Source organism: Gymnoscopelus microlampas (genome assembly GCF_963454915.1).
Source record: "Gymnoscopelus microlampas genome assembly, chromosome: 15".
Classification (NCBI taxonomy): domain Eukaryota; kingdom Metazoa; phylum Chordata; class Actinopteri; order Myctophiformes; family Myctophidae; genus Gymnoscopelus; species Gymnoscopelus microlampas.
The window spans coordinates 4,482,400-4,509,328 of NC_139952.1; the positions used below are offsets into that span (position 1 = coordinate 4,482,400).

Here is a 26,929-nt window from a genome sequence, read left to right on the forward strand (position 1 = left end):
AACGTACTCCTAACAGGTTTTTGGGGGGACGATTTTGGCCTCCACACTTAGTGATTTTTTCGGATTTAACTTTCGTTTCGGTAGTGACAAACTTTCGTTTCGGTAGTGACACAATGGTGAAAAAAAAAGATTTACTAAGTCCAGAGCTCGATGAATGTCAGGGACCAAAAAAAAAAGTCACTACAAAGTACTTACTACCAATCAACTCTCAATTATCTGAAACGTACTCCTAACAGGTTTTTGGGGGGACGATTTTGGCCTCCACACTTAGTGATTTGGATTTAACTTTCTATTGAGTCATTTGGAATACATGGCCTCAGAAAAAAATATTTAACACCTTTAAAATGAATTTAATACAATTCAACACCCCTTAAGGGCCTTGTTAAAGACCCAGACACACCCTGTAAACGGGTGATTGGTCCAAAACAAAAGACACAGAGATGACAGTCATCAGTTTCCAGGCAGAATATGAATTTTACTCGTCATGGAAAAGTTCAGGCACACTGTAGAAATAATGCTAATAAACAACATTAGCACAAACATAGTATTATAGAGCCAGAAATACATTAAAACCAATGTTATGTTTTCATGATGTAATCAAGGCTTATTATGGTCTGTCAACCGTGAGGGGGAAAAAAACTCAATCACTTCACACAGTGGACGGTGTTCAAAACATCTTTCTGAACCACAGTGCCCCCCAGAGGAGAAGCCCTGCACCAAGACTGAACCAAGACTTATTTCATCAACTTGAAAAAACATTTGTGTTTCTCTGTCAGTGTTGGACGACATCCCCGAATATCCACTGGAAGTCCGTGTTTAATGGTCCTACTACTCCATACATGTGCAAATAGGCTCTATGCACAGCAGCCATATTGGGAATGAATTGGGCCCCTTCCTTACTTCCTTCACAGGTGTTACCAATGATGCTAATTAAGGCTCTGTTCCATTTAGTGTGGCATAGTGGTTGTGTTATTGAGAGTGTACAAATGGAACCATTTGTACACTCTCAGAGTTAGACACCCACCATAAGGGGCCATTTGGGAACCAAAATGGAGTGTTTCTAGTGAGCCAACATGCACAATATCAGCACCCTGACCAGAATGTAACGGAGCCCTTCATTAGTATCATTGGTAACACCTGTGAAGGAAGGAAGAAGAGGCCCAATTTCTTTCCTATATGGCTGCTGTGCATAGAGCCCATTCAACAAATAAGAGTGTTTACCCATAAGCCACGGGTGTTACCCGTCCCTCCGTGTCCCATTTGTTCAGTAATATTCCATATTGGTTAAATGAAGAAGTGTTTTAATCCTCTCTGTGACTGACTGTCTCTGTCAATGAGCTGTTGCAGCAGGTGAAAGCTGGTTCTGCATTCAATGGAAACGATTAAAACACTTATTAAACTTATACAGTTACGGAACACACAAGGGACCCGATGCGACGCTAACAGTAACATCTGTGGCTTTAGGCTAGGACATTTATAAGCCTCTCATCTCCAAATGTTTACGATTTAGATTTGTTTTGGAAATTAATGCCCTACTTTGTCATACTATATGTCACACAAAAGTAGCAAAAATAGCCGATCTACACACTCAAAACGTGTGACACATTTTGAGCTTGTAGATCGGCTATTTTTTAATAGGAATCCTGAAACTGAACAGTTATAGAGTATGTACGGGCATTAAACACAGCATTCCAGTGGATAATTTGGGGTTGCTGTCTAAGACTAAACTGAGATACACAAAAGTCAGAATTGATCAAATCAGTCTAGTGTCAGTCTTGGTCCAAGGCCTGCAGAGCAGCTGTTTGGAGATCTGTTCTGGTTCCCACAGCATTTCTCTGCATTATCCAATCTACAAGTCCATCTCTGAGAAGCCTGGTTAATCGTCAGTCCCTCTACTGCACAGGTCCTGGTACACCCCGCTCACATTGAAGAATAATCTGAACATTTAGAATGATTCACTAACTAAGACGTCTCTACTTGGATATATATGATATATGATTCTTAAAGGGGAATTTCACCAAAAAAACAGGGACTGACCCTGTCCATCATTTTTACCGTTATAACAACCCAAAACAAAAGAAAACAAACAGTGACCCGACCTGCACTGGGTTCATATGCAGGACGGTTTTCAAAGTCTGAGACAGAGACAAACAAATGAAAGATACCGTGACGTTACTATTAGCGCTACTTTAGTTTCTATCTTGAATCTCACCTAATGAACAATCTCTATTTTTCATATAAATGCAGATTAAATGTTAGACTACATGACGGACAACACTACATGACAAAAATAAAAATACATCTAACTAGTAAAATGCAGGAAGAATAAAGAGTTCTGCATCAAGTCAACATCAGTCTGTATAGAACATATTGATCATTAATCACATAAACCCAGCGTTGATTCATTTGACCCGGGAAAGAGCAGTTGAACCCAGAGAGTGAGGAGCTCTGTGCTGATTGGTCAGCGGCCATATCTCCCTTGGGCCGATACGGCGGCTGACCAATCAACGCAAGCTAAAAAGTAGCGAGGCGCATTGAGCCTCCACCGCGAGCAAACTTTCTGCTCGAGGAACGTAAGCTCACAGGCTGCTTCTAATTTGTCGATTGCTTGATTGTCCCTATGTAATTACTATTAATTGCTATGCATCCACGCGTATTTGGCCGTTTGATAATTATTGAATTGCCTAGCTGTTCTCACGTGTTCCGGCCCTATGCAATGAGTCTGTCTGTTTTGTATTCATTTAGCCCTGATGAAGACCTCTGTAGGTCCAAACATGTTGGCTTCTGCCTTATATTAACATTGTTTTATCCTGTCTGATCCAGGAGCACCTTTGACATTTTAACTTTTTTTTTATTACCTATGTCTCTGGTGAGCACCTGGTTGAGGTTATTTCAATTGATCCAAAACAGAGCAACAGCGACCTCCAGTGGCTGTGTGTTAGCACGACATATAGCCAGCAGTGCATGCTGCGTTTTCAAACAAACAATTCCCTCCCAAAACCATTAGGAATCACAGTGACACCGTTTAGATGGCCGTAGTCAGGCATAGCCGGACTATCAGAGATCTCCATCTATTGAAGATCCGAGATCCCTGCTTTAGAGCATTCCTTCATATTGGGATGTGGGTGTGGGCTTGTTAGCGCTGGTTTGTCACCGGCGTTCAAGCCCATACAATGATTTCCCCAGGCGTATCGGTAGGCAGAGATCTCTGTACAAACTCCTACAGGCTCGATAGCTAGATAAGTCACCCTCCCCGCCAGTGGTGGAAAGTAACTAAGTACATTTACTCAAGTACTGTAGTTAAGTACAATTTTGAGGTATTTGTACTTTACAATTTCCAATACTTTTACTTGTACTCCACTATATCTCAGAGGCAAATTTTGTACTTTTACTCCACTACAATTATTTGAAAACTAGTTACTAGTTACTTTGTATATATTTTTTTAGATTATTATTACAAAACATACATTAACCAAGTCCTATATACATTTCGTCCTTTTGAAAATAGCCTATCTACTAGCTCACAATGCGCATTGTGAGCTTGTAGATCTGCTATTTTCAAAAGATTTTTATACATTTGAAAACCTGAAATGGGACATTCTGCACTATGAGTACTTTTACTTTTGGTACTTTAAGTACATTTTGATGCCAATACTTTTGTATTTTTACTCAAGTACATTTTGAATTCCGGACGTTTATTTAAGTCAAAGTTTTGAGTACTTTTTCCACCACTGCTCACCCGCCCGGCTTCCCTCTCCCAAACACGACCAATTGTGTTCAAATAGACACTCAGCCAAACCGGATGCACCACGGTGGATTCAAACCCCTCGACCCCACGGTGGCGGACAGATACTTTAGTAGCCCTGCACCACCCGAGCGCCCACTCAGCTGATTATTCAAGTAAACGTTTGCAACGTCTTAACGTACCAATGTCACAGGGGGGCAGTAAGGAGCCCTACAAATTCCATTATGTTGCATTTTGCCAAACACTTTTACCCATAATAGGCTCTATGCACAGCAGCCATATTATCATTTCCTTCACAGGTGTTACCAATGCTATTAATGAAGGCTCCGTTCCATTTAGTGTATAGTGGTTCTCAGATTTTTCAATTTCCACAACCCCCATAACTCTGAGTGTACAAATGGAACCAAATGGACCCTTACGGGTCCATTTGGTTCAATTTGTACACTCTCAGAGTTACACACCCGTAAGGGGCCTTTTGGAAACCCCTTAAGGAACCATGAGGGTCCCTGGACCCACATTTTAGACCCACTGGTATAGCAGAGTGTTTCCAGTGAGCCAACATGCAAGATATCAGCACCCTGACTGTTTGACCAGAATGGAACAGAGCCTTCATTAGTATCATTGGTAATACCTGTGAATGTCTTTATAATATAACTGCTGTGAATAGAGCCTATACCCAACGTCACAACCAAAGATGGCAGATATTTGGGAAGAGCCGTCATCCCAATTTTAACCACTCGAGGCAAAATGGTAAACAAATCGTCTCCTAAATGGATAACGTCTGACGGAAGATCTCGCGAACGTCCTACGTTTACTGTCACTAGATCTCGCGAGAGTGTGTGTTGCCGGGACAGAGAAAGGTCTATAACAAAGTTCATTTTCTCATAGTATCTCTGAAAAGAAGCCATTTTCGTGTCAGAATGTTGGGAGAATTGTGTGGCTTGTGACGATTGTGTCACACATTTAGTTCAGTGACCATGGGGCTGAAGAATCGTTTAGAAGCTGTGTTCACGTTCACTCTCCCATTAGAATTAATACTCTTTATCCACCACTACGCTGCACCTCCCCGTGACCTCCCACTGGAGGCGCTCCCCACACTTTGAACCCCTCTCTGGTTCACACGGTTCATATTTTGAATTCCTCCTCCTAGTGATGTCATCATCCACTTAGTGATGTTAATCAGGAGGCCATTTATTCATAGTTTGTGGTATTGAATCAAGCTCAGTGACAGAACAACATGATAATGTAGCATAAACGTAGCATGAGCCGTTAGCCTAAAGCCTCACTGAGGAGAAACTGCTGCCACACACGGAGGGTTTACAGGAAGGATTAAACATCACAACAACATTATGGAATGAACACAGACTGGGGCTAGAGTTAGTTATAGTTAACTAACCTTAACTAAGTTATGGTTGGTTAACCCTAACTTGCCCACTGGGTTTAGGGTTAAATGGGTGGTTCACCCCCAAAATGACCTTTCTCTGAATTACTCAGCCTTGAAACAACTCTCACAATGTAATCCGAGTGATGGGTGAAAAAAGGAACTTTTGGTGTGAACTACTCCTTTAACTAACCCTACCTGTTGGCTCTTTTCGACTTTGAAGGGTTAATCCAGAACCTTCTACAACCTGAAACTTTACAGCAGTGTTTCCCAAACTGTAGGTCTGGAGCCTTTTGTTTATTCGCAATTTCAATGGGTCGCGAATAAATGTCCCTTTTTTTGATTTTCAGAAATATATATAATATATATATATATATATATATATATATGTAATAAAAACTTTTAAGTAGTGAAAATAGCACATCTACATCGTGACATGATACGACGCGCCGTGAGCTTGTAGATCGGCTGTTTTCACTCAGCTAGGCCCCCGGGGGAGACATCAAATTTCTCTTCAGGGTCTCGAGCTAAAACGTTTGGGAACCACTGCTTTACAGAACCTGTGAAGTTCTCTGATGGGTTTCCATTACGACCACTACAACCAGTCATACAAAAAGAAACGTAGACTTAAAAAGGAAATGCATTAAAAAAAAAAGAGGTAAAAATAGCAGATCTACAACCTTCATGTTGCGAGCTTGTAGATCTTCTAATTTCACTATTTTATCATTTGTGTAAGGGTTAGTACCTCCTGAGCAGGGCGCAAATTAGGTTCTGAGAGCCTTACGTGAAACCCAGTCGTAGCGAATGGAAACAAATCCAGAACCTGTGAAATGCGTTTCATTGCACGACACTGTTTACTTAGTTCTTAGTCAAAAAGAGCCTCAACAGACTGGGTTTAGGGTTAACTAGGGTTTAATTAACCCTAACGAGAGTTAATTAAGGTTAATGAGCCCCAACCGGGGTTCAATTAGGGTTCGTTAGTTTACAGCTGGATGAAGTCTCTGTGAAGCGCCAGGCCCTCGTGCCGCCTCATCAGGTCGGGCATGCTGATTGGCCCGCCGTCGTGTCTCCTCAGGTCGGGCATGCCCATTGGCCCCCCGCCGTCCTTCCCCGGCTTGACTCCGCCCAGGTGGACCTTCATGTGGACGTCGCGCGAGCGCTTCTCCTGGTAGCTCTTCCCGCACACCCGGCAGCTGTAGGGCTTCTCGCCGCTGTGCGTCAGCAGGTGCTTCTTCAGGTCGTTCTTGGTGACGAAGGCCTTCCAGCAGAGGTGGCAGCCGAACGGCTTGTCCTTCTTGTGGAAGCGGACGTGCGTCTCCAGGTAGCCCTTGGTGCTGAAGCTCTTGTTGCAGATGCCGCAGCTGAACGGCTTCTCGCCGGTGTGCGTCAGCATGTGCGCGTTGAGGCCGCCCACCTGCCGGAAGGCCTTGCCGCACACGTGACACTCGAAGGGCTTCTCCCCGGTGTGGATGCGCTTGTGCACCTCGAGCACGTGCTGCGAGGCCAGGCTCTTGCCGCACACGTCGCAGGAGACGCGCGCGTTCAGCTTGTCGTCCGTGTGGCTCTTGATGTGCGTCGACAGGGCGCCGTTGTCGATGAAGGCTTTGCCGCAGAACTCGCAGATGTACGGCCGCTCGCCCGTGTGCAGCTTCCGGTGGCGGCGCAGCGCTCCCGGCCGGGGGAAGCTCTTGTTGCAGACGGGACAGGTGTACGGCTTCACGCCCGTGTGGATCCGCATGTGAGTCTCAATGTTCTGGTAGGTCTTACCTAGAAAGGGGGACAACCATTAAAAATGTTAGTTGACAATTCATTGACCCCCAGAAGCAAATATTTGAGTTAAAAAGGTTCGCTTAAAAAAATATATATATATTCAAAGATTTGCAAAAAAAAAGCATGATTTTTCAAAAATAGCAGATCTACAAGCTCATAGCACGCCACTCGGTGCTGCGCTATGAGCTTGTATATCTGGTATTTTTGAATAGCCAAAGAAATCTAAAAATGACATACAGATGCGTTCCCAGTCTTAATGGTTTAAAAAAAGGTGCACTAAGTGTGTTTTAGTTTTTTCGTGTTTTTTGTCAAACCAAGTGCTTAGATAGCTCTGATAGTAATCAATGCTGATGGTACAAAGAAAATGAGCAGACAACACTCTAAACCTACAGCTGACTAATGGGTTCTCTCTCCTGATTGAATGAAATTGATGACCCACCTGAAAATGTATCCGTCTATTAACCCATACATTTTTGATTTTAGCAACATAAGTTTTTCTGAAAACTTTTTAGAACAGTGGTTCTCAAACATCTTAAATGTTTGAAAAAAATGAAACATTTTAACACAAATCTTGTCTTCTGGGGGTCTCTGGCACAAAACATTTTCAGATGGGGGTCCTCGGCTAAATACGTATCATTTTGGGGGTCCTTGGGACGAAAGAACTAGTGATTTAAAAGGCATTTGTAGAATCTGCCTCAGGTCTTAATGGGTTATGCTATTTGACATATCTGCCCTGTGCAAGTTCCAATGTGCAATGCTAATTATCTCAATTAAAGGCGCTGTGAGAATTGTAAAAAAAAAAAGTGTGTGTAACGATACGTTTTAACAACGATTCGATACGTATCACGATACTTGGTTGTCCATACGATACAGGTTACTATAGAACGATACATTTCGATTCAGTGATTTAGTCGATAAGATACATGAACGATACAGGACAGGTTAATTTAGAACGATACGATTCGATTCAATGATTTAAAATCGATATAGTAACTATTTATTTACCCAAAAAATCTGTGTGAAAAATAAATACCTGGATACTGGATATAAACCCCTCTTTCTCTTTTTTCTTCTTAAAAGTACTTAGTATTGATATAATTGATTATTTGCATTGCAAAACGTTTCAATACGATTATTTGCATTGCAAAACGATACGATATTTTGCTGTTTGCATATCGATATAGTAGATCGTTGAAAATTCAAAACGATTTTTCGATGCAGTTACTATATCGTTACACCTCTATAAAAAATGTTAACGCTCTAAATTCTAACAGGAGTCTCCCCCATCTCTCCAGCTCCCATTAAGATCTGAGGCCGATTCTACAAATGCCTTCTAAATCCTAACAGTTTTCTGAAAAAATATTATGTTGCTATATAAATTACATAGATAAAATCTAAAATGACACAGATGCTTTTCTGGTTTTAAGGGGCTAATTTAATGGTTTCTTTTTAATAGAAATAGCCGTTCCACGTGCTTGTTGACCTGCTATGTTTTCTATGTTTGAAACAGATGAATGGAAACAATTGGGACGATTATGCAAAAATAATAGGCTCTATGCACAGCAGCCATATTATCACTTCCTTCACAGGTGTTACCAATAATACTAATGAAGGCTCTGTTCCATTTAGTGTAGCACAGTGGTTTCCACGACCCCCATAACTCTGAGAGTGTACAAATGGAACCATTTGTACACTCTCAGAGTTACACACCTGTAAGGGGCCATTTGGAAGCCCATGAGGGTCCCTGGACCCCAACTGTAGACCCACTGGTGTAACAAGAGTGTTTCCAGTGAGCCAACATGCACAATATTAGCACCCTGACTCTTGTTTGACCAGAATGGAACAGAGCCTTCATTAGTATCATTGGTAACACCTGTGAATGTCTTCATAATATGGCTGCTGTGAATAGAGCCTATTAGCGATCGGGCCGTCTTACCGCAGACATGACAGATCTTGCCGCCGGTCTCGATGTGCGAGCGCAGGTGTTCCGTCAGACTCTCGTGAGCCGGCACGCGGTCCCCGCACACGCCGCAGCGGGACTCCGGGTCGTTGAAATGCCTCTCGGCGTGTTTCCTCAGGTGACCTTTGCTCTGGAAGTTGTCCCCGCACACCATGCAGCGGTGAGGAGGACACAGCAGGTCCAGGTCGTCCGGGTCCGGGGCGCCGCTCCCGTCCTTGTCCATCTCTGCTTGTTCCAGCATCTGTTTAAAAAGGTAGAAAAAATAAAGAGACAACATTTTGATGTTTACATACTATTTCAGTGTCTGCCAAACGGTTGGTCGGGACCTATTTGTGAGTTGCAGACCCATTTTTAATGGGTCACGACTAAATACCCTTTTATTTTTTTGTTTCCTACATTTTGTTTTTATTTATTATTAACACATTGATTGCCAAGATATTAAACACAGTTTTCTATCCCCATGCCAGCGTATAATTACCTCAATCCGATGATATTTGAAACGCCGTGGAACCGACATTGTGTGCCAAAAGCACAAACGAAATAGTCACCGTGGGTTAGCGGAGGGATCTGTGTATCGATAGGAACGACAACGTTCCAACCCGCGATCCGCCATTTTGGGGCTTCGGCCCGCTGAAAACTAGTGGTTTTCAATGCAAAAAAAAAGAAACTGAGTTACAGCTGTTTTTCTGAAAATCCCAAACAGGAAGCGGATGGCTTCCTGTTTTTTTTGGAACGACGTCACATCCACATTCTACTTCTCTGAGTGACGATCGATCATTCCAAAGCTGTGTTAGGTCGCCCCTTGTGGAATTTTCCCAATGAAAGAACGCATCAATGCCATCTTGGCAATCATGTGTTAACCCATTGAGACCTGGAACGCATCTGTGTCACTTAAGATGTGTTTGGCTATTCAAAACTCATAGAGTGCCGCGCTATGAGCTTGTAGATCTGCTATTTTTGAAAAATCTTGAAAAAAACATTTTTTGGATTTTTTTCAAAAAATGATTAGGAATTAAAAAACATTTTTAAGAATCGGCTTCAGGTCTTAATGGTTTAAATCAGTGGTGCTCAACCTTTTCAGGCCGTGACCCTCCAAAATAATCATATTTGAACTGGGAACCCCCAAGGTAAACATTGTGAAAATAACAGATAACGCGTTGCGAGGCATTGTGAGCCTCGCGTTGTGGGCCTTGCGAGGCGCTGTGAGCCTAGCGCTGTGGGTAAGGGAGGGCCCCGACCAACAGGTTGAGAACCACTGATTTAAATCACCTTTCTACTCCATTTTGATGCTCGGTTTGAACTGCAGCAGACTTGTCCTGACCATGTACAGGCCTGGGTGCATTTTGTTGCTGCCATATGACTGGCTGGATAGAAATGTGCGTTAACGTGCAGTTGGAGAGGTGTGTCTAATGAAGTATCCTTGCATTTGTTTATCGGGAGTTTAGATGAGTTTACGAGATTGGATCTCCTGCCATCAGATAACTGCTCAACTGAATGTTGGGGGGGGGGGGGGGGGGGGGGGTGCAGATTTAGCTGTTCAAATACCCTTTTCCAACATGTATAAAACATATTTATTGTACAGAGTATCGTTTTATTTTCCACATTATTTAAATATCCAGCGTTTCAAATGAACTGTTGCTCTGCCTTTGACACGGAATGACCTGAGTGATATTATTTGGTTTAAACACTTTTATTTATAGTGTTCCAGTTCCAATAGGCTCTACGCACAGCAGCCATTGGAAGGAACTTGGGCCTCTTCTTACTTCCTTCACAGGTGTTACCAATGATACTAATGAAGGCTCTGTTCCATTAAGTGTAGCACAGTTGTTCTCAAACCTTTTAATCGCAAGGACCCCCATAACTGTAACCAAATGGACCCTTACGGGTCCATTTGGTTCCATTTGTACACTCTCAGAGTTACCCACCCGCAAGGGGCCATTTGGAACCTTCTCAAGTATTTCCAGTGAGCCAACATGCACACTATCAGCACCCTGACTCTGTTTGACCAGAATGGAACAGAGCCTTCATTAGTATCACCTGTGAAGGAAGTAGGGAAGGGGCCCAATTTCTTTCCAATATGGCTGCTGTGCATAGAGAGCCTATTGTGTCTGCAATTGTATGAGTTCTCTCTCCTGATTGGATAAAATTGGTATCCTGGATCGGAAAATGCATTTTCTAGTTTGCTAAAGAGCTAGAGAGACGGGGAGAGCCATTTTACTGAACAAGCACTCTATAGCAATGGTTACTATCACACAATAGAGCTATTTAAAACCTATTAAAAGATAATAATAATAAAATCACTTACTGTACCTTTAAGACAGAATCTCCGTCCCCATCCTTGTCCAGGTCATCTCGATCGTCACCTCCCCACGACGGGTGACCACCACCACCTCCTCCTCCTCCTCCTCCTCCCCCCATGTGTGATTTCAAACCTCCGCCCTTCCCGTACGTCTTGGCCTGACTGGTGCTGGCGTGCGCCGCTCTCTCGGCCACGTGCGTCTTCTTGTGTCTCCTGAGCGCGCCCGGGCGAGGGAATCGCTTGTGGCAGATGGAACAGCTGTGGGCGAAGCGCGGCAGATTCACTTGTTCAGCACTTTTCAACAACGAGGCAATTCAACGAACGCGTCAAACATTAAAGGAATAGTTCACCCCAAAAAGTACTTATTTTCTATCAATTACACACCCCATGAAGCATTGAATTCATGGAGATTTTGTTGTTTTTGACGCATTCCTGAGACAATAATTTGATGACCGGGTGCATTTCAGTCAATGCTTCATGGGATGTGTAATTGATAGAAAATAAGTATTTTTTTGGGTGAACTACTCCTTTAAGCAATATTATAAAATGGCATTTGAATTCATTATGAAGAAAAAAAATAATAATTTGAATTTGTTATGGAGAAAAAAAAAGAGAAAAGGTGGTAAACCCGTGTCTCTTTATTAGGAAACACCCATTCATGACACAGAGCAAGAAAAAACACAATATAAAAGGGCATTTGCATTCAATAACTAAAGAAGTACAAATGAAACAGAACAATAATAGAGTCAGGGCACCGATGGCATAGTGGTTAAGGCGCATACCACATATAGGCTCTAATGCAGCCTGACAGCGAGTCGTGGGTTTGATTCTCGAGCCCCGACGACCTCTGCTGTGTGTCACTCCCCGCTGTACCAAATATCCGCATAAAGGCAGAATAGCCCCAAAAATATATATTTTTTTACAAAGTAATTAAGAGTCAAATTAAAGTGCAGAAGAATAATGCGAGAAAACTCAATAACAGGCGGCGGTAAACAGAAGTGACTTAACGAAGTGAGAGCTTTAGTTGTACCTGTAGGGTTTCTCTCCGGTGTGTCGCCTCATGTGCGTCTCCATGTTCTGGAAGACCTTCCCACAGATCTTGCACGGCCCGCTGGGCTCTCTGTGAGACCGCAGGTGAGTGGTCAGGCCGTCTGCGGACTCGAACCACTCGCCGCACACCCCGCATGCACACTGCGTCTCCTTGCAGTGACTCAGCGCGTGTTTCCTCAGGAAGCCCTAACAATGACAATTTAAATCACATTATGTACATACAACAAAACTATAGGTTACCAGGTAAACAATGAACCCAGCATCTGTCTAAAAACACGCTATGGAAATAGCATTATGTGCATTTTGAACTATAGCAGACAAACCTGAGGGAATAGGCTTTGAGGGAATAGGCTTTATGCACAGCAGCCATATTATCGCTTCCTTCACAGGTGTTACCAGTGATACTAATGAAGGATCTGTTCCATTTAGTGTAGCACAGTGGTTCTCAGATTTTTGAATTTCAGATTTCCACGACTACGGGTCCATTTGGTTCCATTTGTACACTCTCAGAGTTACACACCCGTAAAGGGCCATTTGGGAGTGTTTCCAGTGAGCCAACATGCACAATATCAGCACCCTGACTCCGTCTGACCAGAATGGAACAGAGCCTTCATTAGTATCATTGGTAACACCTGTGAATGTCTTATAATATGGCTGCTGTGCATAGAGCCTATCACTAAACACTGAACGTACATAACATTAATAACATGACAATAACATAATAAGGTGAATAACATTGAGGTACCTTGCTGTAAAAGGTGTCTCCACACACTCGACAGTAGTAGTTACCGATGCCTGGCTCCCTCTCCTGGTCGGAGGTGGTCTCGCCGCCCTCCTTCCAAGCCCCACCCTCCTCTTCATCGTCATCATCGTCCTCACAGTGATCCTCCCCTTTGTGAGTGTCTTTTATATGAGCCTGCATGCGCGTACACACACACACACACACACACACACACACACACACACACACACACACTGAGTCTTAATCATTACATAGCATAGTGATTTTTCTATTATGTACCATTTTGTTTCTGTCAGGCTTATTTCAACTTTTTATGTTGTTTTGTCGTTACTTAATGCCCTACTTCGTCATACAAGAGTGTCAAGCTAAAGTAGTGAAAATAACTGATCTACAAGCTCACGTTACAAGCTAAATTCTATTTCCTGAAAAGTAGCTATTAACATGTTGGATTCATGTTAATGTGTATTTTCACTTATTTCTTAGTAAACTTGACCATTGGCTCTGTACTTGGTCTGCTCTTTTTTCCCCTCCACACCACACCTCTTCCCCCCGAAAATAGGCGATCTACAAGCCCACGTGTCGCAGCGATTTGGCCGTAACTGTAGTAACTCTGACGACGCCCTAGGGGTCCCGGACCCCTCTCTCAATCAGCCTGTCAGCAAGTTCCGGGTTCGATTCCCGAGCCCGACGGACCCTTGCTGCAGATTACTGCAATTTCCTCTCAATCTACAGCGTTCTATCAAAATGAAGGCAGAAAAGCCCCAAAAATATATTAAAAAAACAAAACAAAAAAACACATTGCTAGTTTGACCCATTCTAAATTGTTAACCCATTAAGACCTGAAGAAGCATCTGTGTCACATTTTCATTTGAGCTAAAAAGCATTATTTTACACTTTGGCTATTCAAAAATAGCAGATATACAAGCTCATAGCGCGGCACGAGTGCCGTGCTGAACATTTTTATATATTCTCTATATATATATACATATATATTCTTTGCTTCTGGGGGTCCCTGGAACTAAATATTTTGAGATGGGGGTTGGTGGCCAAATGCATATCATTTTGGGCGTCCTTGACATGCAAGAGTTTGAAAACCACTGATATAGAAACATACGTTTTTCAGAAAACCCTTAGGATTTAGAAGACATTTTGCAGAATCGGAACCTCAGGCCTCAACAGTTGTGCAAATCTTTGAATACATATTATTATTTTTTTATAAAACATTTTAAACTCAAATCTTTCCTTCTTGTGGTCACTGGAACAAAATATTTTGGTCAATTTTCCTTGACATGAAAAAGTTTGAGAACCACTGATATAGCAACACAAGTGTTTCAGAAAACCGTTAAGATTTAGAAGACATTTGTAAGCCTCAGGTCTTAACCCATTATTAGGCCTGAGGTTCCGATTCTACAAAATGCCTTCTAAATCCAGTTACATACAGTTTTTTGAAGAAAAAAAAACGTATGTTTCTATGTCAGTGGTTTTCAAACTTTTTCACGTCAACGACCCCCAAAATGTATATGTATTTGGCCGTGGACCCCCATCTCAAAATATTTTGTTCCAGGGACCCCCCAGAAGCAAAGATTTGAGTTCAAATGTTCGCTTTAAAACGATATATATTCAAAGATTTGCACACATTTTTTACGATTTCTCAAAAATAGCAGATCTACAAGCTCGTAGCGCGGCACTCGGTGCCGCGCTATGAGCTTGTAGATCTGCTATTTTTGAATAGCCAAAAGTGTAAAATAATGCGTTTTAGCTCAAATCAAAAAATGACACAGATGCGTCCCAGGTCATAGTGGGTTAATGGGTTGTTAATGTTACATAAAGAACAAAATGACTGAAATCAGCCGTGGCGACTGACAACTGTAATCCCTTGTGTAGATTCAGAGTCCTCACTTGTAGTTCCTCTTCTCCTCTGAACATCTCGCCGCACACGTAGCAGACCCGCGGGTCCCTGGCGTGGATCTTCTTGTGTCTCCGCAGCGCTCCCGGCCGGGGGAAGCGCTTGAAGCAGACGGGGCAGCTGTAGGGCTTGACCCCCGTGTGGCGCCGCATGTGGGTCTCCATGTTCTGGAAGCTCTTGCCGCAGATGGAGCACGTGCCCCCCGTGCCGCTCCCGTCCGCCCTGTGCGACTCCATGTGCTCCGCCAGGGCGTCCCTGCTGTCTGGAGTGTCTCCGCACACGCCGCACACACACCTAGAGGAGAGAGAGACACACACACACACACACACACACAGTTAACCCATTCAGTCGGGGAACGCATCTGCGTCGTTTTAGATTTTTAGCTATAGCCTATAACCATTCGTTTATACTAGCTATATACAAGGTTGTAGATCTGCAAAATGAAAGATGTGCAAATCTTTGAATATAGATATTTTTTCAAACTACATTTTTTACTCAAATGTTTGCTTCTGGGGGTCCCTGGAACAGAACTTTTTTCATGTCAAGGACCCCCAATATTATATGTATTTGGCCTCTCAAAGTATGTTGTTCCAGTGATCCCCTGTTCCCTTTAAAAAAAAAACTAGGGCTGGGACTCGATAAAAAAAAATAATCTAATTAATTAGAGGCTTTGTAATGAATTAATCGCATTTTAATCGCATATCAATATTTGACCTGAGAACAGTGATAAGCAATTTTTTTAAATGGATTTTGGCATATGTATTTAAGTACATGTACTCAAGAACTGTACTTAAGTACAATTTCGAGGTATTTGCACTTGACTCGAGTATTTCCAATTTCTAATACTTTTTCTACTCCACTATATCTCAGAGGCAAATATTGTACTTTTACTCCACTACAATTATTTGAAAACTTTAGTTACTAGTTACTTTGTAGATTTCGATTATTATTACAAAACATACAGTAACCACTTAAGCCCTATATTAGCCATTTGAAAATAGCAGATCTACAAGCGCAATGCATTGTTAGGTTGTAGATAGTATAGTAGTTTAATTCATTATTAAGAAAAATCACGCGCATGTGACCCGCACCGCATCGTGCACCCCCCCCCCCCCCCGGCACACCGCCAGGGGTACACGGTTGCGAATCGTCTAGTTCTAGGGAAGCGCCGAAAGCCGACCGACCGTCGGTTAGCAGCGGGCTTGATGTTGAAAAAGATATCAGGCCACAGGCTATTTTTAGCACCATAGTAGCCGTCTGTCAGTGTCGGCTCTCAGGTGCATTCAGCAACTTTTTTTCACACCTTCCAACCGACTTCATTCGACTGCCTGTCTGTAGCTATCTGTTGGAGAGCTATACCTTTAAACTCAATGTGTTCTACCAGAGCTAATGTGTTCTGAGAGCCAGAGCCCAGCTCTGACAGAAGCAGTGATACACTACAGCCTGGCAGCACTGCTGGTTAAATTCATATCTAGATATTGCGACGAGCTGTGGTGGGAATTTGTGACGGAGGTATGGAGGTTTTGCCCTTTCTAGCGACAGGTAGTGTTTATGGTCACTAGAGAGAGATTCCAGAGGTGTTTGTACCTCCTGGAAGATGGCTCGTGAGACTGGTACAGCCAACGGTCTCTTCCAAACTTTCGCTGAAACTTTTCACTGGTGGCAGACTGAAGCTGGGCTGAATGCGGAAACAAAGCTAAATATATCACGCTCACCTTGAACGTCTGACCAACGTCTGATCAATCACAGAAGCCAAACGTGTTCCGCTAGTCGCAACATCTCGGCGGCGCAGAAAAGCCGAAAAAGGTCTGAGTCATGCCCACCCGCAGCTCTGAACGACATCATATTGTAGTTTGTAGCCAGCTAAACCGAACAGACTTGGTGAAGAATGCTGATTGGGCTTTAGTAAGAAGCACTCTGGACATGATATCCAAAGCGTTGCTCCGTTCGTAAAACGCCTTCACGAAACCACTTATAACTTTTTCAATTCTCAAACAATTGTGGAAACAGCTGATTCAGAAGTGATTTTATAGAGATGAATCTCAAGATCAGGGTAAGTAATTGCCATTATGTCAAATTAATTGTGCGCAGAAACAGCGTTTGTGCCATTACTACTACTACTATTACTAATAATAATAATAATTAGTTAATTACCCAGTATTGTCTATGTGCGTATCGGCAGTGTGCATAACGAGGTTGGTTTTCTAATAATAATAACTAATGAATTACCCAGCATTGTCCATGTGCGTATCGGCAGCGTGCTTAACGAGGTTGGTTTTGTGTCGGAAAGCTTTCTTGCAGAGCAGACAGCTGTGGTTGGGTCGCTGGCCACGCCCCCTCGTCCTCTTATAGGTCCGTTTGGGCTGGGCTCCGCCCCCCTGGCCGTCGCTGTCGTTGGATTGGCCGACGGAGCAGGACGACGACAGGGCGTCGCCTCCGGGTGCCACCGTCGCACCGTGGTTCTGGTGCAGCGGCAGAGACTGACTCTGATCACTGCCCCCATATGGTGGGAGCTGGAACTGCAGATCTGGAGACAAAATAAAAAATATAATAATTATTTATTAATTACAAGATAGATAAATGAATAAGAAAATAAATAAATAAATATAATGTTCATGTCACAAACAATAAGATATGTATGAATAATATATTCATAAATGATTTAAAATAATTCTGTAGACAACTGAACCATCCCATCCTTCTAACAGAGACATTTTTTAAAAAGAAATTAATTCACAATTGTGATGGTTGGTCCAGATATTAACTGTCCAGATAGATCATTATCATTCATCAGGATATTGCACTGTTATGAGGGAAGGTGGAACGTCAAATCCTCAGTGTTAACCAAATGGACCAGTAAGGGTACATTTAGTTACCGTTCGCACACTCTTCAGAGGGGGGATGAGTGTGATGTGACTCTTTGGAGGGTGGGTGTTACGGGGGAAGGTTGGACCCTTATGGGTCCATTTGGTTCCTTTTGTACTCTTTGGGTTGCCAATTTCATCCAATCAGGAGAGAGTACCCATTTATCAGCTTCAATTGTATAGTGTTCCAGTTCCAATTTTGTCTGCTCACTTCTTTGCGTCATTCACTTGTCTAATCTGTATCCTGCACGAGTTCTCTCAACTGATTGGATAAAATTGGTATCCTGAATCGAAAATGTATTTCCTGTTTATCAAAGAGCTGGGGAGACAGGGAGACCCCTGTTACTGAACAAACACTCTACAGCAATGATTACAATATAATCATTACATCATTTTTAACACTTATCTTAACAAAAGCCCTGTAGCACCTGTAACACTGGCTACACACCATACTTTGTTGTACAGACTGTAAGTCGAATTGAGATCAGTCAATAGGCTCTATGCACAGCAGCCATATTATCACTTCCTTCACAGGTGTTACCAATGATACTAATGAAGGCTCTGTTCCATTTAGTGTAGCACAGTGGTTTCCACGACCCCCATAACTCTGAGAGTGTACAAATGGAACCAAATGGACCCGAAATGTACACTCTCAGAGTGACACACCTGTAAGGGGCCATTTGGAAGCCCATGAGGGTCCCTGGACCCCAACTGTAGACCCACTGGTGTAACAGAGTGTTTCCAGTGAGCCAACATGCACAATATCAGCACCCTGACTCTGTTTGACCAGAATGGAACAGAGCCTTCATTAGTATAATTGGTAACACCTGTGAATGTCTTCATAATATGGCTGCTGTGAATAGAGCCAATGGAGTCAATTGAAAGGTGTCAAAACGTTGTTGAATGCCATGCTCTCCCCACTGTGCAGTCAGACAGACAGACAGACAGTTCTCTCCACACCGCATCGACATCGGCTACTAGTTTTTTTCCGCTACACACACATGAACATGTGCAGGCTAAAATAATTTGAGAAATCAAATCAATAAAGAGGGCCACTGCACAGCAGGGGGCTTACATGATATAGGCACATGGTTATACTTTGAACTAAACTGTAATTAGACTATTTTGGTTTATCATATTTTTCTTCTCATTTAATGTTAAAATGATAAACACTGGCGTGCCTGCAGCCAGTGACAGCGCGATGCACACACAGCCATCATGTCATTTTGTTACAACTAATGATCAAAAATAAATAATATGATATCAATAGCTAGAATTATTAGAAATAATTGGCACAGCAGCCTGCCATTTCTGTGCAAGCAGGCTACTCATCATCATTTTCAAATTGATAACATGGTCGTTCTATGCTATATATCTATTATCCTATGATTTAGTTGGAGAATGAGCACACATGCTTGCGATGGTGAAAACTAAGTTGAAAGCTATAATAAAATATCTGCTGTTTCAGTTGGATTTTACAGACCTTTTACATTATAAAGGACTTTGGCTCAGACAAAAGCAGGCCAAAGTGCTTATGATATGGGCAAGTCAAAATATAGCCTAGGCTATAACGTTTTGTGTTAATGTATATTTGCTTTCAGAGAATAGCTGACAGCTGATAAAGTGTTTACATTACACATGCAATATTCTTTCCGTGTTTGAATGAGAGCCACACACTAATAAGCTCTATGCACAGCAGCCATATTCTGAAGACATTCACAGGTGTTACCAATGAAACTAATGAAGGCTCTGTTCCATTCTGGTCAAACAGAGTCAGGGTGCTGATATTATGCATGTCGACTCACTGGAAACACTGCTACACCAGAAGGACTAAAATGTGGGTTCAGGGACCCTCATGGTTCCTTAAGGGGGTTCCAAATGGCCCCTTACGGCTGTGTAACTCTGAGAGTGTACAAATGGTAACCAAATGGACCCGTAAGGGTCCATTTCGTTACATTTGTACACTCTCAGAGTTATGGGGGTGGTGGAAATTGAAAAATCTGAGAACCACTATGCTACACTAAATGGAACATAGCCTTCATTAGTATCATTGGTAACACCTGTTAAGGAAGTGAAAATATGGCTGCTGTGAATAGAGCCTATGTGCACACACAGTCACATACACTCTACTATGTGTCTGCACTTTGAGCCAACACGCCGTAGCGTACCATACAGTCTGTGCGCTGTATGCAGATAAAAGTAGGCCTATATACATTTACCGTGAGCAATATCACGGAAAGAAATATAGCCTACAGCTCCTTGAAAAGGCTAAACAACTAGAGAGCTAGTCTACGCCTCCTTTCTGTCCCCTCTCTGCTGCTACTGACGTCCGACAACCGACTGAGCTGGCTCGGTCACTATAACTAATGACCCGTCTTGGCCGTGTACACACCTCACACACAGCGCCTAATACAACAGATTTTCAGCCACAGACGCTTTCCAACACTTATTCAACGTCGGGCCAGTGTGTTGGAGCACAGTCAGTGAAGTACAGTCAGACTTGTCACCTGCTCATTAACAAAAGAACACCAATCCATACCCGTCAACCTCAGGAAAATGTTTTGACAACCACTCTCACACGGCGCATTCGCGCAAGCCGTTTTGCTGGAACACGGTCATTTCCCACTAGTCTCTACTCTATATCATCAAGTCCGCTTTGTATAAGGGTTTATTATCTTATTTTGTTCTATAAATAACCATAACAGCAAAAAGTAGGGATGCACCGAATATTCGCCCACCGAAACATATCGGCCGACAATGGTTAAAAAATGCATTTTCGATTTTCGGCCGAAAGGGTTTTAACGGCGCTAAAGTTAAGGGACTTCATCCATTTCTTACTTTATCTTCATATAATTGGCCTCACTAATGTTCACAATAAAAGATGGCAACAGTTCTGTCACAGAGGAGGGCCGTAGACCAGGGGTCTTCAACCTTTTCAGGCCAAGGACCCCTTAGCTGAGACAGAGATGAAGCAGGGACCCCCTCTACCTATTGTATAAAATTGTGTTTCAGATTCAACTTTTTGGTTTACTTGGTCTGCTCTTTTTTCCCTCTACACCTATATCTCTTTGCCAAAAATAGACGATCTACAAGCTCACAACGCCTCGCAGCGCGAGGCGTTGTGTGCTTGTAGATCTGCTATTTTTGGCTAAAGTTCTCTTCAGAAAAGGGATGCTATAGGGTTCAAGTGGTTAAGGTAAAAAAATCATATCACACAAAGATTTGGCGGACCCCCTGTAGTAACTCTGAGGACCCCCTAGGGGTCCCGGACCCCCTGTTGAAGACCCCTGCCGTAGACAGTTCAGAAACCCTCCTACCAGTGACATCATCGATAGGCAGTTTTGCAGGCAATTTCCAAATTGTTATTTTCTCTTCTTTTTTTTATGCACGAACAATGACATTATTTCATTATTATTACTATTATTACATTATTTCAGCGACTTTCCAGGAAGAGAAAGGCAGGCTTTAGTTTCTATTAGCTTGGAATGCCCATCGATGATGTCACTGGTAGGCAGGTTTCTGAACTGTCCACTTCTCACCAATGAGACTCTGTAGTCAGTAGACAGAAATGGTGTCACCTTATACAGAGCATTAGTGAGGACCAATAGGCTCTATGCACAGCAGCCATTTTGGAGAAATTGGGCCTCTTCTGACTTCCTCCACAGGTGTTACCAATGATACTAATGAAGGCTCTGTTCCATTCTGGTCAAACAGAGTCAGGGTGCTGATATTGTGCATGTTGGCTCACTAGTAATTCTAGCGGGTCTCAAAGTGTGGTCCAGGGACCCTCATGGTTCCTTGAGGGGTGTAACTCTGAGAGTGTACAAATGGACCCTCCCGGGTCCATTTGGTTCCATTTGTACACTCTCAGAGTTATGGGGGTCCTTGAAATTAAAAAGTGTGAGAACCACTGTGCTACACTAAATGGAACAGAGCCTTCATTAGTGTCATTGGTAACACCTGTGAAGGAAGCAAGGAAGGGGCCCAATTTCTGTCCAATATGGCTGCTGTGCATAGAGCCTATTAAGTGAAGATAAGGTTGACAATGGGAGAAGTGCCCCGACACGATCCTCCATTCCAGAGCTATGGCCGTTTGAATGTGGCTTGTTTTTTTGAAAAACACTTAGAAAACATCATAAATCCGAGAAAATTTGACTTTTGTAAATCCTTTACTATGGAAGCAGACGATCGTTTTCTTCTGGTCACAGGCTGCTCCACAGAGCCCCGCCCCCCCTCCCAGAAAATAATAATTACGTTTATTTAATCCGTGGCAGAATTGGTCATTGGAAAGAATTACGTTTATTACGTCGGTGGCAGTGGATGAGTTAAGCTTTGGTTATGTGTATGTGTCGAATGTCATGCACATGTCAGCAGAAAATGGCATCATTCTTTTCTTTTGTTTCTGAGGAAAAGGTCTGATTTTGCCCCTCCAGAATTCTGTCTCGCGTGGCGACTCTCAAGAGTGTACAAATGGAACCAAATGGACCCTAATGGAGCCGGTACATTTGATCTAAAAGGGTTGAAAAAGCCATCTTTCATTTGGTCTCTACTTTAATGACATAATGTTGTCCTGAGTGCAGGAAATGGCCTTAAATGGACTTCTGAAAAAAAAAAACACAAACACTGCAAAATCCTTCGTGTTGATTTAACTGTGAAGGATGGGTGTGATGGGGGAGGGCGGACCCTTTACGGGTCCATTTGGTTCCATTTGTTCTCTCCTCCTCAAAGAGTCACATCACATCACAGCCACCCCTCACAAGAGTGTAGAAATGGAACCAAATGGACCCCTACGGGTCCATTTGGTTCCATTTCTACCCTCTTGGGAGTTAAACTAACACTGAGGTTTTGCCGTGCGCACCCTCCCCCTTCCCAGTAAAACATCCTGAGGAATGCAATAAAACAAGACCTCTTAAAATCCATCTGGTTCAGCCTACACTGTAAAATCCTCAGTGTTATTTTGCCCATTTCTGACTCTCTCTGAGAGAACCAAATGGACCCTTAAGTTAACACTCAGGAGTTTACGGTGTAGGGAATATGGCTCCTGAAGTAATCAAGTCTTATTTCTTTTTCTTCCAGCGATAGGCTCTATTCACAGCAGCCATATTATGAAGACATTCACAGGTGTTACCAATGATACTAATGAAGGCTCTGTTCCATTCTGGTCAAACAGAGTCAGGGTGCTGATATTGTGCATGTTGGCTCACTGGAAACACCAGTGGGTCTACAGTTGGGGTCCAGGGACCCTCATGGGCTTCCAAATGGCCCCTTACAGGTGTGTAACTCTGAGAGTGTACAAATGGAACCAAATGGACCCGTAAGGGTCCATTTGGTTCCATTTGTACACTCTCAGAGTTATGGGGGTCGTGGAAACCACTGTACTAGACTAAATGGAACAGAGCCTTCATTAGTATCATTGGTAACACCTGTGAATGTCTTCATAATATGGCTGCTGTGAATAGAGCCTATTATGAAATCAAGATACTCCAAATAAAACAATGATGACTGTTCTGTTTCGCTGTGATGCTCCGTTTTGTCTTGTGTTGGAAATCCAATTCACCCGCGCAGTCAGTGGTTCTCAAATATTGTCATGTCAAGGACCCCCAAATTGATATTGGCTGCGGACCCCCATCTGAAAACATTTTGTGCCAGGGATCCCCATAAGAGAAGGTTCGAGATTTAAAAAAAAGCTACAAATCTTTCACATTTTTTTAAGATGTTTGAAAAATGTTTCCAAAATAGCCGATCTACAACTCACAAGTTCAATGTGTCATAATGTGACGCGTTGAACGTGCAAGCGTACAGATCGTGCTTTGTTCAAAAAGCTGAAGTATAAAATAAAGTTAAAAGTGCCAAAAGTTTTAAACTGTTCCTCATCTTGCTGGGGACCCCCTGGAACCCCCTCAAGGACCGCCTGGGGGTCCCCGGACCCCACTTTGAGAAACACCGGTTTAGTGAGCTAACGAGAACCTTTGACAACAACAAGAAAGATTACAAATTCATCTTCTCCTAAAGCCTGATACATACTTCAAGGTATAAAGCGAGTATATTTAGCTAGGATGGTGAAATGCAGGGGACCAATTTCCCTATGTGCAAATGTACCATTTTCTAATTCAACCTTTATTTACCCAGGGGAGGATCGCTGAGCCCTGCTGACCAGTACAACCACAGTATGATACTGTTGTACTGGGAGCTGACAACTAACCAGTACAACCACAGTCTAATACTGTTTTGCTGGGAGCTGACCAGTGCAACCACTGTCTAATACTGTTTTGCAGGGAGCTGACCAGTACAACCACAGTCTAATACTGTTGGCCGCTGAGCAGCTGCACTGGAGCACTGTGCCTTGCTCAAAGGCACTTCAACAGTGTTGAAGTGACTTTAGTCCCCGGTCCAGGGAATCAAACCGGCAACCTTTCAGCCACAAGCACACTTCTCTAACTTTTACAGTTTTAGAGCAGCCACCACTGCCCCGCCCCCCCCCCACTGACAAATACAACAGCAAATAAAGGGGACTAAATAATAATAATCATCATTACTATTATTGTTGTTCTTGTTATGACGTTTAGAAAAACACAACACCAGCGTAAGATGACATGTTGACAAAGCAATAAGACTCATTTGAAATTCAAATACACACTGCCTGGTCTCTGTTGTTGTTTGAAGTTCAAAGGTCATGATGTTTACACAGTCAAAGCTCAGTGGTTAAGGTGTGTAGCACATATGACAGCGGGTCTCCGGTTCGATTCCCGCGCCCCGCAGACCATTGCTGCATGCCACTCTCTGACTCTCTCTCTCTCTCTGTTAACTGACACTGTGACTGTCAATAAATGCAAGGAAAAAATGTATAAATCATATAAATATATATTGTTTTTTTCTGCATCGCTACAATGAAATGCTAAATGCACATTATACCATTACTAATACAGTATTACAATACTAGTAATAATGTACATTATTACATGCATTCATGTATTCACTGGTGGTTGAATGGAGACCAGTACAGTACTGGTCCCAGGAGTATTTATACTGGCTTCCAGTACATTATCTATATGTATTAACTGGTTTCCAGTACAGTATGTATACTGGTTCCAGGACAGTATTAGAGTATTTATACTGGTTCCCAGTACAGTATATATGTGTATTATTAACTGGTTTCCAGTACAGTATATATGTATAAGTGGTTTCCAGTAGAGTATGTATTGTATACTGGTACCAGTCCAATACTAGAGTATTTATACTGTTTTCCAGTACAGTATCTATGTATACTAACTGGTTTCAAGTACAGTATGTATACTGGTACCAGTACAGTACAGTACAGTCCATCAGTATAAAATGGCGGCTGGTGCTCCCAGTGTCTTATGCATATGTATATATAAATATATATAACTACATTACACTGCGTCGGCAACACTGTGCAACTGCACAAAAAGCGCAGATCGCGACGCGTCGCTAGCTTGTAGATCTGCGCTTTTTGTTCCGCTCGAGACGATAGACTGTAGAGAAAAATAATAGGGAAGAAAAAAAAAACTAGCGACACGTACCGCTATGCATTATGGGTCTATATAGAGAAAAAAAAGCGATAAAAAAACAACAAAGCGGGATAAATATATATATATATATATGAAAAAAATATGAAAAATAAAAGTATAATAGACTGTATACTACTGTAGAAAAAAATAGTAGGGAAAAAAAAACTAGCGACACCTACCGCTATGCATTATGGGTCTATGTAGAGAAAAAAAAAAACATTATAAAAAAACAAAACAAAGCGGCATTTAAAAAAAAACAAAAAACAGGAAAAATATGAAAAATAAAAATTAAAAATACTATTATTATTTAAAAATAAAACCTGGTCTGTGCGTCTTGTTGTGCGGCTTGCTGACCACGATGTCCAGCAGCTGCGCCTCGTACACGTCCATCTCCCGCTGCACCAGACCCACGATGATCTCCGCCGCGGCGGACAGACGCTCCGACACGAAGAGCCGCACGGACACCGTGGCGGCGGCGGCCGTGGTGTCCGATGATCCGAGACCCCCACCGGGGCCTCCACCTCCCCCCCCGCCGCCGGGAGGCCCCTGGCCCCCGGTAAGACCACCGATCCTCCCGTGGTGGTGCTGGTGGGGGTGGTGGGGCTGGTGCTTCTCCATGACGGACCAGATCTCGTCTCCCACCAGGGTCAGCTGTTCGTTGACGGAGAGCCTCAGGCTCTGGATCTTACACATCTTGAGTCCTTCGATGGACATGATCTTTCTTGGTTGTTGTTGTTGTTGTTGGGGTTTGTGTTATGTTTGTGTGTTTTTTTCCCCTTTATTGGTTTTTCCTCCTACATACGGATCCAACACTGCGGCGGCGACGAGAGGAGAGCCTTTGTTCCTCCTCTCTCTCTCTCTCTCTCTCTCTCTCTCTTCTGCTCCTGGGGCAGTATTGCCAGGTTTGCGAGAGAAACAAGCAACACCAGGTCTATGGAAACAATCCCAAAAGAAGCAACTGATTGATTGATTGATTGATTGAAAATGTTATTAGGCAAAATAATGTAAAACAACACAGTTACATTTATAATACTTTTGTCTAAAAGGTCCGACCAAAAAAGTCCTTGCGGACTTGTTTCCGTTGGGGTCCTTGAATTAATTTCATAGACATATATAGTAGCAACCAAACAGTTCAAAAATCAACATAAAATACAGAGAAAAAATAGTATACCACTATGTACAAAAAAAGCATGAAAAATAAAAATATATATACACAAAAAAGGGGAGGGGGGGTCGTCTGTCTAGGGAAACTGGTACTAGCTCCTCTTTTGGCCTCCAGAAAGATGAGTTTTTAGGGTTGTTTTGAATGGGCCCAGCGAACTGGTGGGTCCCAGTCCGAGAAGTAGTCGAATCAGTTTGTTTTGGGAGGTTTGAAGCTTAGTCTTCAGTGACACTGAGGCGTTGGAGTACCAAGAGGAGCAAGCATAGTCAAAAAGGGTCTGAATCAGGGCCCCTGGGAGGGTCCTGAGGGCCTGGGGGTTGACAAAAGAGGAAACTCTGCCCATAAATCTGGTTCTCTGGTTTACTCTTTTGACCACCTTTGTTGCCATGCTATTGATTGATTGAATACTTTATTTTGAAGATTTGTAGAGAAAAAGCACATGGAGGTGTACAATTTACAATACAAGGTCAGCTAAAATGGATTGCTCATAAAAGCCGCAATGGCTTGTTTCAAATGAGATC

The 26,929-nt window shown here is 42.8% G+C and overlaps 1 protein-coding gene across 2 annotated transcripts; it reads right to left on the reverse strand.

The window, feature by feature from the left end:
• Positions 1–335: 335 nt before the first annotated feature.
• Positions 336–26,085, reverse strand: LOC311062275 (uncharacterized protein). Of its 2 annotated transcripts, XR_014602481.1 has the most exons (9): positions 25,567–26,085; positions 17,083–17,380; positions 14,847–15,147; positions 12,951–13,121; positions 12,186–12,391; positions 11,167–11,413; positions 8,833–9,097; positions 1,206–6,893; positions 336–854 (listed from the first exon to the last, which is right to left on the reverse strand). XR_014602481.1 is itself a non-coding variant. In XM_084081179.1 (8 exons), exons 1-8 carry the CDS (start codon positions 25,958–25,960, stop codon positions 6,109–6,111), a joined length of 2,667 nt encoding a protein of 888 aa, XP_083937305.1. In that variant the 5' UTR covers positions 25,961–26,085; the 3' UTR covers positions 336–6,108. The 2 variants fall into 2 exon arrangements, 1 of the variants encoding a protein (XP_083937305.1); XM_084081179.1 differs by having other exon boundaries at positions 336–6,893.
• Positions 26,086–26,929: the final 844 nt, after the last annotated feature.